The sequence below is a fragment of the Ovis aries genome, chromosome 11 (assembly GCF_016772045.2).
Source record: "Ovis aries strain OAR_USU_Benz2616 breed Rambouillet chromosome 11, ARS-UI_Ramb_v3.0, whole genome shotgun sequence".
NCBI lineage: Eukaryota > Metazoa > Chordata > Mammalia > Artiodactyla > Bovidae > Ovis > Ovis aries.
Genome location: NC_056064.1, coordinates 61178151 through 61196150, shown reverse-complemented (window position 1 = coordinate 61196150; position 18000 = coordinate 61178151). Strand labels below are relative to the sequence as shown.

Here is an 18000-nt window from a genome sequence, read left to right as displayed (position 1 = left end):
TGCCCACGCGGTCAGCCCGTCACCCAGGACAGACGCTGAGCTCCTCTGACGGTGAGCGGGATCCAGGGTGCGGGACCCACCCCACGTCCCTCAGATCTGCGCCTTCGGAGGATGCTTCGTGTCCCCATAGCAGCTCAACCGCACAGCTTACAGGAGACGCCTCGGCGCTCTGTGCCGTCCATTACCTTGTAGACAACTGTCTGAACCCTACACCTGGTTTTCATTTCATCGCTGAGTGCAGAGCAGGAACCCAAAGCGCACGTAATTTGTTGAGGATTAAAAATCAAACTTCCCTGAAACTGGGAGGCTAATTACCTCTTTCCTGACAGAAACAACGGTCTGTTTCTGTGAAAACAAAGAAGCAAAAACCATTAGACAGACGTCATGAAATCATTACAGTCCAAATACCCATTTGAAACATAAAAACCCTTCCCCAAGAGAACACGGCCCATCTTTTTATTTCTTTACGTAAAAGACAGAGTCTCCCCATCACCACTTATTCCACCCTATTCTGCACAACTACTGGAGGTTAGATCAGCTGAGAGGCTTGGGGACAGAGGGGGTCCCTTGCCACTATAACTTTATCCTACTCTCCTAAAAGCCAAGATGAACTGAAGACAAGTTCAGGATTGCTCCCAATCCACCACAGCGCCTACAGACCATCCGATGGGGAACTAGCCGCTTGACCAGTACTCAACGTTTCAGGGAAAAGCCACGCCACTGAAAATAAAACACACACTTCAAAGACTCAAGACCAGCCTCCACTGCAAGCTGAGTCCCAGAGCGGAGCCATAACGTGGAAGCTCTCACCTCGGGCTCCCTCCTCGGCCTAGACTTTCACAGCAGAGGAAGGGTGACTCAGAGAGGAGCCCCGTGTTTAGGATCCCGGAAGCTCCCGGAAACCACTCAGACCTGCCTCCTCCTGAACCTTCCTACCATCTGACACGCATCCCTGGTACCACTTGTCTGCCCCATCCAACTCTTGGAGGCTCGGTGCAGCTGGTGCTCCAAAAACCAGTTTTCCGAGGTTTGGTTGTGTCAGGGACCACCTGGTGTGACTCTTACGTGTCAAGCTGAGTGTCAGTCCCGGCAGCTAACACCCGTGCTGCTGAGTCCCACCAGGTTTGCGCCCCTGGAAAAGTCCAAGGACAACGGGATCTCCTTTAGCCAGCTAGTGAAGTAAGTCCTGGGCCAGAGCCCAGTGACAAGGAATGAAGGAGGGTCTGATCTGGAACGTCATACACGAGTCTCCTTTCTACTTTGGGTCATTTTTTTAACTTTGCATCATAAATTGTTTTTATGTGATTGCTTCTCTCGGGGCGGAAGCTAGGACAAGTGATCTCAGAAAGGCAACGGGTAACTTCCCTGGTGGTTCAGGGTTAGGGATCCAGCCTCCAGTGCAGGGGACGTGGCTTCGAGCCCTGCTAAGGGAACTGATATCCCACACGGCACAAGGCAACCGAGTGCCTGCGCCACAGCTAGAGAGTCCGTGCGCTCCGGGGGCCACGGGCAAAACCGAGACCGGACACAGTCAAAGATGAGAAGGACACACTTTTCAGCGAAGGAAGGGACGCTCAGGCACAGCTCTCTGATCCGACCCTCATCCCCACACGCACTTCCGCCTTCCCCGGACTCCTCACAACCGTAATTAGACACTGCCTCTGCACCTCTCTGCTTAATCTACGCATCGCCCATCAGGCGCCACGAGGAGCAGGAAGACCATGTTAACCTTCCCGAGCATGACCCGCGGCACAGAGCAGACGCTCACTAAATACAAGACACATGATGACTGCTGTGTGCTGGAAGCTGAGAAAAATGGAGATGCATTTTAAGGTTAAGAGAATATTTTTCTGCTTAAAAAAACTGAGAACACTCTCCAAATGACCCAAATATTTTGGCAGTTACGCTAATATCTGTTCCTGTGCTCTCCTAACACAGGGCTGTGTGAGAAGAAGCACATTTCAGGTGGAAAAGGACCCCAGGGACAGGGTGGATTTGCACGCAAATCTAATATAATCAGATGCTTCTGTTCAAGTCATGCGGAAGTGGATTAAGAGGAGTATCTCCTGGTTTATGCCTTCTGCTCAAAAGAGAAGTTGGACTTTTGTGTGATAATAATCACCTAGCTCTATACAAAGCAATTTACACCTCTCTGAGCCCTTAGAAAGTTAAAGGGAGGGAGGTTTTATTATTCTAATTTTCGGAAACCAAGGTTCTGACATCTCCTGGTTGGTAACTGGCTGAACCAGGATTCAAACCCGGATGTGACCTTGGCAAGTGGAGAAATGGGGTTTCCCTGGTGGTCCGGTGGCCAAGGCTGCGCTTCCACTGCAGAGGGCTCGGGTTCCATCCTCGGTCAGAGAGCTAAGATCCCACATGAAGCACAGTGTGGCCAGGAGAAAACAGGACCACAGCAAGAAAGGCTGAAAAAGGGCTGTTCAAAAACAAACAAGTCTGAGCAGTGACCCAGGAGAATCGGAAAATGGTGTGTTCTCTTCACCTGTTCCTCGCTTGCCCTGAGACTGAGGCTAGTGCCGAATGGGCTGCCCCGTCCAGCCACGAGACACGACTTCACATAAAACAGATAAAGAATGAGGGCCTGCTGCTCAGCACAGGGAACTCTGCTCAGCAGTCTGGAGTGGTAAAAGAATCCAGAAAAGAGGAGACACGTGCATATTTAACTGATTCACTTCGCTGTAAACCTGAGGCTAACACGGCACTGTAAACCAGCTACACTCCAATAAAAAACAAAGCCAGAAAGAAACCAGAAAACACAAACGAAACCAGAAAACAGAAAAGCGAGAGCCCCCACCCAAGAGGAAGCACACACCCGCCTGACTCCTTAATTAACGCAAACGACGGTAAAACACACTCCCAGCTGGAAGAGAAGGAAGACCTAGGATCCAACCCACAGCCCAGGACCATATTAACGGTGCTGTATTACATGTTGTGCACAGCACAGATCTTAACTGTTCCACCACAAAGTCAAGGGTGGAGGTGTGAATCAGCGGTGGAACTCACTTTGCCGTATCTATTCGCATCTAACCACGAACTGTCCCCCTGAAACCTTACACACGTAACAACGCCAATAATATCTCAACAAGGCTGGAGCCTAGACACACTGACGTCAGTAACGCCTGCAACTGTGCTCGGGTGCCCCGCGGGCAGGGCCTCAGACACCCTCCCTCGGTGCCCAGGCCCCAGGATGCGCCACTGTTCCTGGCCCTGCGCCCTGTGTGGGCAGCCGCGGACGAGAGGCGCAGCCCAGCCTGCCCACGGCCTCTGGGCCCCGGGGGCTGTCCTCACACAGCCCCGGCCACAAGCACACTTACTTCTAGTCTACCGTGTGGTCTCAGTTCGGCCTAATACCTGCTGTTTCTGGGGCCACTCTCTCGGTCTTCAGGGTGTTAAACTTTTTTATATTTTAATTCCCTTCTTGACTTCACTATCCTTTCAGGGCGCTGGGCTTGCTGTGGGCTTTCTGGTTCCCCCAAACTACCAGCGATCTCCTGGGAATCAGACTGCAGCGGGTTCCCTGGGGTCTAAGAGCTTGTCCACCTCCACCCTGGACCACCCGCACGGACGTCAGCGTTTATTTCTAACTTTAAAAACTGATGTCCACCGTCGGGTGGAAGGAGGTCAGGAGGGAGGGGACACAGGTGCGCTGGCTCACTTCGTCGCTCAGCATAGAATCAACACTTTCACGCTGCTGCGCGCCTGCTGAGCCGCTTCAGCCGTCTCTGACGACCCCATGGACTACAGCCCACCAGGCTCCTCTGTCCGTGGGAAGCTCTAGGCAAGAATATTGGAGTTGTCATTTCCTTCTCCAGGGTGTCTTCCGACCCAGGGACAGAAACCGCGTCTCTTGTGTCTCCTGCATTGACAGGCAGGTTCTTTGCCACTAGCGCCACCTGGGAAGCCCAACTATTAAAAAAAATTATCATTTAAAAAAACAACCTTCTGTCCATGGGACCTGCCTTCTCTAGGCTAACATACAGGGAGTCTCTCTCCTGTCTGGAGAGTGTGTATCTTGGCAGTAGGGGAGAGGTTCTGAACTTCTCTGAAAAGACAGAGAGAGAATTCGACAGGATGGGGGTCATTAAAAGAGTATTGACCTTCTGGGTCAGAAAGGTCAAAATCCCGGTTCTGTCACTTCTTGGCTACCTGACTCTGGATAAGTTACCTGGCATCTGAAAGCCTCTGCTTTCTCATCTGTAAAGAGGGACAGAAAAGGGGGACTGAGTGACATAATCCAGAGTGACTGGTGTGGGGCGGGACCCTAAGCACTGGCTGCTGATGAGGGCTCAGATGCTTCTGCCAAGAGCGTGCAGGTACCACTTTAGCCCCAGTCAGGAGGCACATCAGGATGCCCAGGCAATACCGGGGACACAGTCACACCAACAGAGGGATCTGCTGCGCACGTGAAATCTAAACCTAACTGGGCTTCCTGCATTTTGTTAAGCCTCACAGACCTACCAATACGATGGTTACTATCAATACAGAAAAGGCCGTGCCTGTGTGTGCGCTCAGTCGCTAAGTCATGTCTGACTCTGCAACTCTGTGGACTGCAGCCCACCAGGCTCCTCTGTCCATGGGATTCTCCAGGCAGGAATTCTGGAGTGGGCTATCACTCCTCCTTCAGGGGATCTTCCCGACCCAGGGATCAAATCTGCGTCTCCTGCAAGTCTCCTGCATTGGCAAGTGGGTTCTTTCCCTCTGAGCCCCCAGGGAAGCAGGAAAGGTCATAAGAAACATTTAATCAAAGTGCAGTTATTGCAAAGTACCGGAGTGGGTTGCCATTTCCTTCTCCAGGGGATCTTTCCAACAGAGGGATCGAACCCGGGTCTCCCACATTGCAGGCAGACTCTTTACCATCTGAGCCACCAGGATATCCCATTAAAAAGTACACACACATATTTCTAAGCAATTCTGAGAAAGCCATCTCATGGTAAGACTAGAGATAAACATGTCTTGCACCGTGGAAGGCACGCACAAACCCCACTGTCTCCACAGCTGGCCCTCCGGGAGTGAAGTCACCTGTTTATTCCTCAGCCCAGGGAGGACGCTGTCAAAGGAGGAGCACCCCACCCGAGGAATCTTAGCATTCTCGGCATTCCCCAAATTCTGACTTGGGATTTTTCCAGAGTTGCCCAAATAGGGACACGTCCAGAGCCTGTTTACACACAGCCCTGTGGCCCGCGTGCCGGCCCTGAGACCCAGATGCAGGCTGCAGACGATGGTCCAGGGCAGGAGGGCTCAAGGTCATGCCCTGGGGTGACGAGGGCAGAGGCTGGGCAACCCCGGGGAGGGATGAGCAGCGACCCTGGGGACAGGCAATCAGGCAGGGATCTGTGCAGAAACAGAGGGGAGGGCCGGGCAAGCCGCGGAGTGAAACATAAGGTGGGGAGGACCCCAGGGACGCCGGGAACAGGGCCCCAGTGGTGAGAGCAGAGGAAGTCAAAAGCCGGAAACCGGGAAATCCGAGAGCGGAAGCGGTTCAGGCAAAACGGACCGGAAAAGAGAAGGGGGCGGCCAGCCGTCCAAGGAGACGAGAGTCCGAGGCTGTGAGCATCGGAAGGAGTCCTTGTCCCGCAGTGTGCTTCCCGATGGGGGCGGGACTGACCGCACAGCTTCCAGGGGACCAGGGACCTAGAGAAGGTTCTAGAACAGCAGAGCATCAGGGCAAGCGCGGGCCTGCTGAGCGTAGAGCTGGGGTCCTGAGCACAGACCCTGCCATGAGGGAGCGCCGGGCGCAGGACCGCGGCTGGGGATGGGGAGGCGGTACCCAGAGGGGCAGCGGCTACAGAACCGTGAGGACCCACACGACCCCCGGCTGGCCCGGCCTGGGCAGACGGCTCAGTCTCTCCACAAAACGGAACTGGCGTGACCTCTCTCACCACGCTGCTGGGAGAAGAGAATAAACTCCAGCGAAGCTTCCAGAAGCCGTGCAGCGGACCCTGGGACTCATCAACAAGACCCAGAGGGGGCTGGGGGCCCGTCAGCTCTCACCGGGCTTCACCAGCCCCGAGAGTGTGTCTGGGACGGGCAGCCCACCCCCTGTGCCTGTGTCCCCAACTGTGAACACAGACGCCAGAGCTTCCACATCACAAGCCGCTCACAGAGTCCACACGGAGCCCCTGGGGCGAGGCACCCAGGGATACCCTGGCCACCGCAGGTCACATAGGAGCCAGAGGAAGACAGCTGTCTGTCCCCAGCTGGCGGGGACACACGGGGCGAGGGGTGTTGCTCACGGAGGGCTCCTGGCCAGAGCTCCGCAGGGCACAGCCCGTGACCGTGGAGCCACGTGTCTGCCCTTCCCCCAAAGGCCGGAGTGGCCGCCGGTGTGGACGGCGCTGTTCTCCGCAGCCGTCCACGGGGCCAGGCAGGGCGGCGGGGCTGGCGTGTGCCTGCCTCCGCTGCCAACAGTCAGGGCAGAAGGATGAGAAGAAAGGAGGATGAACGGGGACACCTGGGGTGAGGGAGACCCCCAGACAGGGCCGAGGGTCTCCGGGCCCCACAGATTCCCCTCCGGCAGCAGAGAGAGGGTCATGACAGCAGTGGGCGCCGCTGCGGCCAGTGTGCGCACGCGCCGCTCCCTCTGCAGGCGCTTGGCATAAATGACCTCGCTCAGCCCCTGAAGGAGGCACTCTCCTTATTCCCATTTTACAGACGATGAAACTGAGGCTTTGAGCTCTAGAGCTTGCCTGAGCCACAGCTTGTCCGAGATGACACAACTGCAGAAGCGGGGAGGGGGCCTCACCCTGATGTCAGAGCTCCCACCGGCCCTCGTCACAGAACGACCTGGAGACCCTGCTGGAGTCCGGGGGGCGGCCCCGGCACCACTGCCCACAGCCACGCTGGGGCGGGCCGCCACTCAGCCTGCTCCCCGTGGGGACAGATGCTCTCTGAGATTAGGGCACCCCACCCGCCGGGGTGGCGGGACCAAGAGGACCCGCTCCCTGGGCCACCCCACTCCGGTCGGCTCCTCCTCAGGCTGGGCAGCCTCCGTGACCACCAGCCTGAGGCACACGGTCCCCCAGGGCCCCGGGCACCTGCCAAACCCCAGCCTCTGTCCTCTCTCCAGGGTGTTTACAGTTTCTGGGTCATCTGCCTCTGTTTAAGGAAAAGAGGTCTTTCCAAGAATTTACGAACTGCCAGCAATGAGCCCTCTTCAGACCAGTGCAGGGAGACGGTCTCTGAAGCGAGGCAGAAATCCGACGCCTCTGGACACCCAGCCCCTGGGCCACGCTGCCCGCTCCCTGCACCCTGCGCTTGGGCCAGACAAGCAGGGACCCTGGGTCCAGCTGCAGGATGGGGCACACACACCCCCGCCCTGGGCCTGGGGGGAGGGCCGGGGGCCTCGGGCCTGGGGGGAGGGCCGGGGGCGGGCTTTCGGGCAGGAGAGTTTCAAGTCTTTCTTCTTCTTAAGGCGCCAGGGCAGCCCGGGTGCAGACGGAGGAGGGGAGCTGGTGGGAGAGAGACAGACAGACAGTGGGTGCTCGGCTATGACGCCCACCGGTGCCCCCCCCGCCCCCCTACCCCTCGGCGCCCCCGCCCCCGGCACCGCGGCCGCAGCCTCCCCAGCCTCAGCTGGGCTCCAGGAGGAGTGCGCCGCCTGCCTTTGCCCAGAAAGAGGCCCTCAGGGCCCTGCCTCAGCCAGGAGGGGCTGGCCACCCCAGGGAGCCGCCCTCAGAGCAGCCCCCTGAGGCCGCTCACTCAGCATCTCAGCCATCCCGCCACGGCCAGAGCCAGAGGGCCCGCCTCTGCCACAGACACACACACACACTCAAGACACATGCATGCACGCACACGTGCAACACACACATACACACAGAGACACACACCACACACGCACACACATAACACGCAGAGAGACACACATACATACACACAGACACACACAATACACATACAATACACATACATACATAGAACACACACACAGAGAGACATACACCACACACGCACACACACAACACACACACATACATACACACACATACACACACACACAATACACACAGACACACACAATACAGATACAATACACATACATACATACAACACACACACAGAGACATACACCACACATGCACACACATACATACACACACATACATACACACACATACACACACACAATACACACAGACACACACAATACAGATACAATACACATACATACATACAACACACACACACAGAGACACAGATACATATATACACACAATACACAGACACACACAATACACACACATACATACATACAACACACACACAGAGAGACATACACCACACACGCACACACACAATACACACATACATACACACACATACATATATACACACAAGACACACACAATACACATACACACATACATGCAATACACACAGAGACACACACCACACACGCACACACATAACACGCAGAGAGACACACATACATACACACAGACACACACAATACACATACACCACACACGCACACACACACAATACACACACACAGACACACATACATATATACACAATACACAGACACACACAATACACATACATACATACAACACACACACAGAGAGAGACATACACCACACACGCACACACACAATACACACATACATACACACACATACATATATACACACAAGACACACACAATACACATACACACATACATGCAACACACACACAGAGACATACACACACCACACACATAATACACACATACATACACACAATACACACAGAGAGAGACATACACCACACACGCACACACATAATACACACACACAGAGACACACATACACAATACACATACATACATACAACACACACATACACAGAGACATACACCACACACACACATAATACACACACATACACACATACATACACACAATACACACAGACACACACAATACACATACATACACACATACAACACACACATACACACAGAGACATACACACACCACACATGTACACACATAATACACACATACAGAGACACACATACACACAATACACACACACAATACACATACATACATACAACACACACATACACACACCACACATGTACACACATAATACATGCACACACAGACACACACATATATACACACAATACACACAGAGACACATACAATACGCATGTACACAAATACACATACATCCACACAATCCACACCCAACACACACACACGCGTGCACATGCATGCACACATAGAGTCACACACATACATATACACGCATACATAATACACACATACAGACACATACACACACATAATGCAAACACACATGCACATATTCATAAAATACACACACGTTCATACAATATACACAAGAGACATGCATATCCACATACCATACACACAGAAAGATACAGACACAATACACAGGCACACACAGGCACACATGCACACACACATGTGCGGTGTGTGGCTGGTCGGTGTGTGGCTGGTCGGGCTGAGTGGGGGCCTCCCCTCCACATGCCCTCCTCCAGGCCACACAGGTGTCCAGAGCTGCCAGCATCCACAAAAGAGCAAATCTCCCAGCCCTGTTCAGTATTTTCCTTGATGATGCTGTTTCCATGGCAACCAAGGCCTGGGCAATTATCTGTCATCTGACACAGGGAATGTGGAAAAGGCCGCTGACGGTGCCAGACATGTATCAAGGGAGGGGGGCTCTGAATTAGGGGCAGGGGGCCCAGTGGAGTCCCAGGGGTGTCCTCTGCGTATGGACGCCCTCCATGTGGACCCCAGCCAAAACCTGTACGCACTGGTGAGGGTCCCCGTGGGCTAAGAATACAAGTCAGACTTCCTACCAGCATTTCCAGGGACCGCCGAGGCTTACAGGTGACACACACGAGGCTAACAAGGCCCCTGGCTGCTTGCTGCCAAATTCAGCGGTGGACAGAGAGCAAGGGAGCCGTCCACAGCTAGTTTAAGTGGGGATAGGCTGGTTTACTGGGACCTGTGTTCTCAGCCTGGACAGTCTTGGCTCCCAAGGCCACCAGATGATGTCTGGAGACACTCTGGATCATCAGGACTGGGAGGCATCAGGGAGATGCTCGGAGCTACAGATATCCAGTGGGGGAGGCCAGGGGTGCTTCGGATCACCCCACAAGGCACAGGATAGCCCCACAGAACTATCTGCCCCAAATAACTGTGCCATGCCTGGGAAACCCTAATCGGGGTGCCCTCTGTTTCAGCAGCTTCTGAACCACATTTCCTTAAATAAAAACCCATCATAGTAAACAGTTCATCATCAGCTGTCCTTTAAAAAAAAAAAAAAAGCAAAGATCCCACCCGACTGAGATGCAAAAGAAAGTGGAGGGACCAGGTCCTGTCGTGTGGATTAAGGTTTAAACCGAAAGTTGACTCAAGGGTTGTGAGCCTGGAGCCTACTGTCTTTGAGGGGGAAGGGAACTGGTAGAAGCGGCTTGCAAAAGGCCTGTCTGTGGCTCTCCGGCTGACACGGGTTGATAAGTTTCATCAGACTTTCAAAGAGGGAAGTGATTCAGGAGTCTGAAAACCAACCATTAGACCCCACTGCCCTGGCCTGCCCACGCCCACTCTCCTGACCAGAACCCCTGCCCTGGCCTCCCGTCTCTGACACCACAGTGCGCACAGGCCTCCGCTCCCGGGCCGTCTCAGGGCAGAGGTTCCGCTGCCCTACAGACACAGACAGACAACGCCACACGGCCACCTGCCCAGCCTAAGACCCCCGGGCCCAGGCCTCGCCCAACATGCGCAGCAGAGACTGACCTGGTTTACCTGGGCTTCATTTGGGTTAGTCACTCGGTCCAGGCCGTAGTCCAGCACGTTGTTCACTCCTGGCTGAATGAGGGAAAAATCAGTGTAAGGACCACTGCAGCGAGAGTCTCCAGTTTCTGATCAACTTTGGATTCTGGCCAAGCTGCCCATCGTGAGACCAAGCTGAGGGTTGTGGCCCAATCTGTGGGGAGCTACAGGGGTATGTAAGGTTCCTCAGATTGGGGGGGGGCACCTTCCCCTTCCTCTGGGGTCCACCATAGCATCCCCAGAGGAAGGGAGGGAGGGTGGATGGACGGATGGGTGGGTGGGTGGGTGGTGGTTTGGCTCAGTCACTAAGTCAGGTCTGACTCTGTGACCCATGGACTGCAGCACTCCAGGCTCCTCTGTCCTCCACTATCTCCCGGAGTTTGCTCAGATGCACGTCCACTGAGTCAGTGATGCTGTCTAACCATCTCATCCTCTGCCACCCTCTTCTCCTTTGGCCTTCCATCTTTCCCAGCATCAGGGTCTTTTCTACTGAGTCGGCCTCTTTGTATCAGGTGGCCAAAACATTGGAGCTTTAGCATCAGTCCTTCCAGTGAATATTCAGGGTTGATTTCCTTTAGGATGGACTGGTTTGATCTCCTTGCAGTCCAAGGGACTGGGTGGATAGATGGATAAATAAATAGATGGGTGGATGGATGGAAGGATGGGAGGTTGGGTGGGTGGGTGGATGTGGGGTGGATGGATGGGTGGGCGGGGGGGGTGGATGGGTGGATGGATTAACACACAGACTGGATCAGAGTTCATGGGATTGGCACAGGGGCCTCCCAACTGCTGCGCTCCACGGCTCACTGCTCTGGAGAGTCCGGGCTTCAGTCAAGCACCCAGAAGTTCTGATCTGGACCCTGCCGACCCCCAGCTGGGGGGAGGATCTTGGAAACGACTTCTCTCTGTGCTGAGAACCAGAGACGACCCCTCCTGTCTGTCTGGTTCTTGTAGGATTTAACACGATGGACGCTCACAACGGAGGGTCGCTGTCACCAGGCAAGGCCTCGTGTCCACCCTGAGATCACGGTGGAGAGGCCGGGCCCAGAGCTGGTCTCCGGCTCTGCCGCCTCCACCAGGCCGCCTCCCCGGCCAGTCCTGCCCCAGCTCTGAACTCCTCCGGGCCAGCGATTCAGGCCTTTCACTTCCTCTGTTTGTTTGGTGCAGGCAACCATCTGGGACCTCCCATCCCCGGGAGACAGGAAGCAGTCTTACACTCTCTCTCTCTCTCTCTCTCTCTCTCTCTCTCTCTCACACACACACACACACACACACACACACACACACACACTTGACCCACACTCTGATGCAGTTTCTGGGACCCCAGAGGCAGCTGGAATGGAGACCCCTCAGAGCTGATGTCAGGGCACAGGAAACAAGGGCAGCGGTGGCCGTCAGCAGACGGGGAGCCGCCCAGCTGCGTGCAGCCCAGGGCGGACGCTCTCGATGAGTGCTCCCGGAGACTGTCTGACAGCCTGGGCTGCTGGCCTGTCAGTCAGATCGCTCCATCCCCGCCCAAGACAGACCTTCAAAGCGGATGCTCCTCAGACAAGACGCGGCCCTCATCCCGACGCTCCAGGCCACCGAGAGGCTGAGAGTTTTAAAAAAAACTCGGGGAGAAGAGATTCAGGGACACCCTGGTCCAGTTCCGATGGAGAGGGGCAGCCGGGAGGGGGCCGGGGTGTGAGAGCGGCTTCGTGTCTGCTCACATCTGTTCACATCTGTTCACGTGTGCTCATGTCTGTTCACATGTGCTCACGCTGTTGATGTCTGCCCACGTCTGCTCGCGTCTTTCACGTGTGCTCACGCCTGTTCACGTCTGTTCGTGTGTGCTCACGCCTGTTCACGTCTGCTCGCGTGTGCTCACGTCTGCTTGCGTCTTTCACCTGTGCTCATGTCTGTTCACATGTGCTCACGCCTGTTCACGTGTGCTTTCACATCGGGCCTCGTTCTGAACACAGCTCCCCAGGGCCACCCACGAGGGGGCAGGCGCCTCTGAGCAGCAGTCTCGTGATGCTCTCAGGCCTGAGGCGGTGACTGAGGCCTTGCGCGCCCAGTGAGACCACGTGGCGCTGTCGTGGGAGGCAGAGGAGCGCTGCGGGAGGGAGAGCCGGGCGCCCGCTCTCACAGGGAGTTGGCACCAGCCCTGGGGCTCTGCTCCCTCATCAGCAAACGAGACTAATTGCAGTGCCTCCCACCCGGCCGAGAGGTGACGCAGGAAGGTGCGCGCAGGGACGTGCCCGCTGCTCCCGTGCCCAAGACTCCGCGCTCCCAACGCACGGGCCCGGCTCCCGTCCCCGGTCGGGAACAGGATCCCACACGCCGCCTAAAAGCCCCGCGTGCCGCAGGGAGGACCCGAGACAGCCAAAGAGAGGACGAAGCTTTTTCTGAAGGAGGAGGAAATCGCATGAGGCCTAGCGCGGAGCCCAGGCCAGCACGGCGTCCTCAACAGCGCCTTCACGGGTGGAACGCGCATGGGCTCTCTGTTCTGAATCCAGAAAGAAAATGGGCGGAACGGCCAGACGCTGATGGGCTCCCAGTTCAAACAGTCCAGGAGCTTGGACACCGTGGGGGACGCAGTCACTCTGGTCCTGGGAACTCGGTTCCGGAAGAGGAGGAGCGCGGTTCTGGAGAGCTGACTTCTCCGAATCCCTTCGCCTGCAGCGATCCGGGTCCGGCGCAGGCGGGAACAGACACCGCCCCGGCTGCGCTGCGGGGCGAGGCCGGCCTTCCCCGGAAGGAGCCGACAGGGCACGTGGCCGCCACGGCGGGTCTCTCTCGGCCTCTTACCGCCCCCGAGCCCCGCGCTCGGACCCCCAGGCTGAGCACACGCGCACCCCCTCCTCGCGCCCCCCGCCAGCGGGACCGGACCAGACGAGGAAGGGAGAGGCGGCGCGGGAACCGGGGGCATGGCCCCCGCGAGGCGACTCCGGTTCCGCTATGCGTGCCGTGGCCTGGGCTCGAGTTCTTTGCTCATCTTCTTCTTTTAATTTTTTGGCCGCACTATGCAATGCGTGGCATTTTAGTTCCCCAACAAGAGAGTGAACCTAAGCCCCCGCACCCGGAGCAGAGTCTTAACCACTGGGCCCCAGAGAAGTGCGGTTTCTCTTCTCATATTCTTTTCCCAAGGCTTCGAGTCCCAGCCCTCACACAAGGCAGGCTCATTCCGGTCCCTCCGTTAGGGAACTTCGCTCCATCCTGGCACCAACGGAGCGGCCGCGGGCAGACTCCATCCAGTCAGTCAATTTCCTCTGCCAGCCAGAGGCCCCTGGACCCGAGCCAACACTGAGCTCCTGCAGATTCAGTTCCCGCCCAGAGAGATGAGCCGCACGTGGGTGGGGAGTATGGGTGGGGCAGGCGTAAGAGGAGGCGGGTGAGCCAGGAGAGGGTACTCACAGGGCACCGCTGCACCAGCCAGTACGCCTTCTCCTGGCAGTCCAGCACGCAGCGGTCCACTTTGTTCCGCTCCTTCCCGGCCCTGAAAAGCCACAAGCCACGTTGGAGGCCAGAAAGATGCCGCATCCCTTGCTCACTGATGGACCCCCTTCCTGATGGACCCCCCTTCCTGATGGATCCCCTTCCTGATGGATCCCCTTCCTGATGGACCCCCCTTTCCTGATGGACCCCCCTTTCCTGATGGACCCCCTTTCCTGATGGATCCCCTTCCTGATGCACCCCCCTTCCTGATGGATCCCCTTTCCTGATGCACCCCCCTTCCTGATGGACCCCCCTTTCCTGATGGACCCCCCTTCCTGATGGATCCCCTTTCCTGATGGACCCCCTTCCTGATGGACCCCCCTTTCCTGATGGACCCCCCTTCCTGATGGACCCCCTTTCCTGATGGACCCCATTCCTGATGGACCCCCCTTCCTGATGCACCCCCTTCCTGATGCACCCCCCTTCCTGATGCACCCCCCCTTCCTGATGCACCCCCCTCCGATGCACCCCCCTCCTGATGGACCCCCTTCCTGATGGACCCCCTTTCCTGATGGACCCCCTTCCTGATGGACCCCCTTTCCTGATGGACCCCCTTTCCTGATGGACCCCCCTTCCTGATGGACCCCCTTTCCTGATGGACCCCCTTCCTGATGGACCACCCCTTTCCTGATGGACCCCCCTTTCCTGATGGACCCCATGGACCCCCTTCCTGATGGACCCCCCTTTCCTGATGGACCCCATTCCAGACCACTCTCCGGATCTGCCCAGATAAGCTGTATTTGCCATAATAATAATGATGATGATGAAAAAAGCAAACTTCAATGCCACACTTAGGTGCTGAGTACCCTGCTCCCTGCTCAGAACTTTTTTTTTTTTAGAACTTCTACACATACTGACTCATCAGATCCTCCCCGTGAGCGAGCCTCACCTTGCAGCCCAGGGACTGAAGCAGAGAGAGAGGCTGAGCCCCCACCGAGGGTCACGGGGCCACCAGCGGGCAGAGGCGGGACCTGAACTGGGGATGGGTCCCAGAGTCCAGCTCCCCCCCGGAGCATGGGGCGTGAGGCGATCAAGGCCCCCATGACCAGCTGAGGGTCTGATCATCCCCACCCACGTCACCCCTGCAGGAGTAGGGAGGACTTTCCGGGCTGACATCCACCCACCCGGCTTCTGAACTTTCCCTGCCCTGATAAACAGCATCATCAACGTCCGAGGGAGGGGGCGGCCAGCAACTTCAGAGCCTGCACGGGGAGTCCCGGCTTCTCTCCAGCGTCTCTTCCACTCTACAGCTTCAGAGAATTTGTGCCAAGTCAGAGTTTTCCTGAACCCCCTAGCTGATTCCTGGGAAATGTTACTTGTGTTCCTTCCCATCGCAGTCTCCCCCGCCATCACAGGTAGGAAATGAGGCCGTGCTCCTTATCTCACCGTGGACCCATCAGCACCGTTTCCACGGCGACCTGCGCTCTGCTCCGGGAGGCTCTGTTCTCCCAGGCAACGCAGGATGACGCACACACCCTCTCAAGACTCGGTCGGCAGGTTCGTGTGCCAGCTCACGTGTTTGAGTAACTTCAGAACACCCAGCGAGCAAGGTGGGCGAGGAGGGCCCTTCCCGTGGGGCGCTTTGCAACCTCCTCCAGAAGTTAACTATAAACACTGTCCCCTTGCCAACCTAAGTGGGTCTTCTACTGGGTTAACTAGCCAGGCAGCTGGACCACAGATGGTCCGGGGCACTGGGGACTTTCCATGACGCTGGCAGCCCTGGAAATACAGTCGAGGGCTGACTTACTGCTGTGTCCTCCCTGGCTTTGCTTGTCTGCGACGGAGCTTATTGGAGGAGAATGGGCTCCTAGAGAACCGCGAGCGGGGAATTATCTTAGTTTGTCACTTTATTTAAAGCAAAAGTGTCCCTTAATCGATCAGTCATTCACTCATTCTCACAGTCATTTATGTTGTATTTATTGATCTCAACTCTGATCCAAGCACTGGGAGAACCAGACTGTGAAGGTCTGAATGTTAGCAACTCTCCCCCGAAATTCACGTGCTGAAGCCTTTGCTCCCAGTGTGACAGTACCTGGAAGCAGGGCCTTTAAGAAGCACTTGGAGTTTAGAAGCCGTTAGATGAGGTCATGTGGGTGGGGACCCTTAGGACAGGATTCGTGTCCCGGGAACAGAAGACACTGGACAGCCTCTCTCCTCTCCCCACCGCCCCCCCCCCCCAACAAAAAGGCCGCCAGCCATCTGCAAGCCGAGAAGAGAGGCAACATCAGAAACCAAACCCTGGCAGAACCGTGAACTCTGACTTCCCCGCCTCCAGGCCCGTGAGAAAATGAATGTCTGCCCTTTAAGTCACCCAGTAAATGGTCTTGCCAAACGGCGTGACACACAAACATGGTCCTGCCCTTGAATAGCTTCTGGTCTAAATATCAGAGAAAGAGTCATGAAATGAATACGAAATCCCAAGTCTCACTGTGAGCCCTAGGGACACATTCCGTGTGCTGCCCGAAGGATCGGGGTGGCCGCTGCGGCACCTCATAACTCTGCGGGTCCCCCCACTGTGAGGAGGGTCTGTGTCCTCCCCCACAGAGACCGGGCGGGCTTCCCGGCTGTTTTGACCAACAGAGCACGTCAGGAAGACGGCCCTGTGCAGCTTCTGAGGCTGGGCCACGGAAGCGGGCAGCCGCCACCCTCCTTCCCTGTGGCATCTGCCCTCAGAGCCTCCGACCACCTGTAGGCGGTGAGATGCCTGATGCTGTGAGGAAGGCCAAGGGACCTCCTGGAGAGACCCCGAGGGGAGGAAGGGGGGAAGGCCAAGCCCTCCCCCTCAGGGTGGACGGGGGTCATCGAACCGTGCGTGCTCAGGCCCGCAGGGTCCCACTCTCTGTGGCCCCTGGACTGTGGTCCCCCAGGCTCCGCTGTCCATGGGGTTTCCAGGCAAGAATACTGGAGCGGGTTGCCAGGCCCTTCTCCAGGGGCCCTTCCTGACCCGGGGATCAAACCTGGGTCTCCTGCACTCCAGGTGAATCCTTCACCACTGAGCCACCTGGGAAGCCCTCAGAACTGTGGACAGATTTTAAAAGCACCACAGGGACCATCCCTGACTCTGCATGAGAGTGCGCAAGCCGTGTCCTTAAAGTTCACGACCCAACGTGTCATTTTACATTTACTTCCTGGCTACTCGTGTGACTGTTTCGTGACTGCAGCCTCACGAGAGGCTCTGATTCACAGCCTCCAACTAAGCCGTCCCCGCGATTCCAGAGCTACGGAAACGTCCTTGAGAGGTAAAACAACTGTTGCCATTTGGAGCACGAAGCTTCCGGGTGATCTGTGTACAGTAACAACCGCTGATCAGAAAAGACAGACACACACTACCGTGTATAAACTAGGTACCTAATAAGAACCTACTGTCTGCGCAGGGAACTCGAGCCGAGACTCTGTACTGCCCACATGAGGAAAGAATCTAAAAGGATGGGCACGCGCGTGTGTGACTGATGATGCACTTTGCCACACACCCAACTAACACAACAGTTATCGTGGAGCCGCTCAGTCGTGCTGACTCTTTGCGACCCCGTGGACTGCAGCCCACCAGGCTCCTCTGGCCATAGAATTTCCCAGGCAAGAATACTGGAGTGGGTGCCATTTCCTTCTCTAACTACACTCCGATACATTTTTTTTTTTTTTAAAGATAAGCTTCTTTGAGCTCATGACGTGTGAACTGAGGCTGCTCACCATCCAGCAGTGCTGAGTAGAGTAC

The 18000-nt window shown here is 56.1% G+C and overlaps 1 protein-coding gene and 1 long non-coding RNA gene across 5 annotated transcripts in view; one reads left to right on the top strand and one right to left on the bottom strand.

The window, feature by feature from the left end:
* Nucleotides 1-18000, bottom strand: part of RGS9 (regulator of G protein signaling 9) — a 73595-nt gene that overhangs the window by 24892 nt on the left and 30703 nt on the right. For all 4 annotated transcript variants that reach the window (XM_060395082.1, XM_060395081.1, XM_060395080.1 and 1 more), the window contains 3 exons: nt 14208-14289; nt 10785-10847; nt 316-345 (listed from right to left, as the gene is read on the bottom strand). In XM_060395082.1, the coding sequence (XP_060251065.1) occupies nt 316-345; nt 10785-10847; nt 14208-14289 (175 nt within the window). The remainder of the gene's footprint in view (nt 1-315; nt 346-10784; nt 10848-14207; nt 14290-18000) is intronic.
* LOC132657381 (uncharacterized) lies at nt 10579-16035 on the top strand. Its single transcript, XR_009595431.1, has 2 exons — nt 10579-10983; nt 11766-16035. It is a non-coding gene; the product is annotated as an uncharacterized LOC132657381 (long non-coding RNA).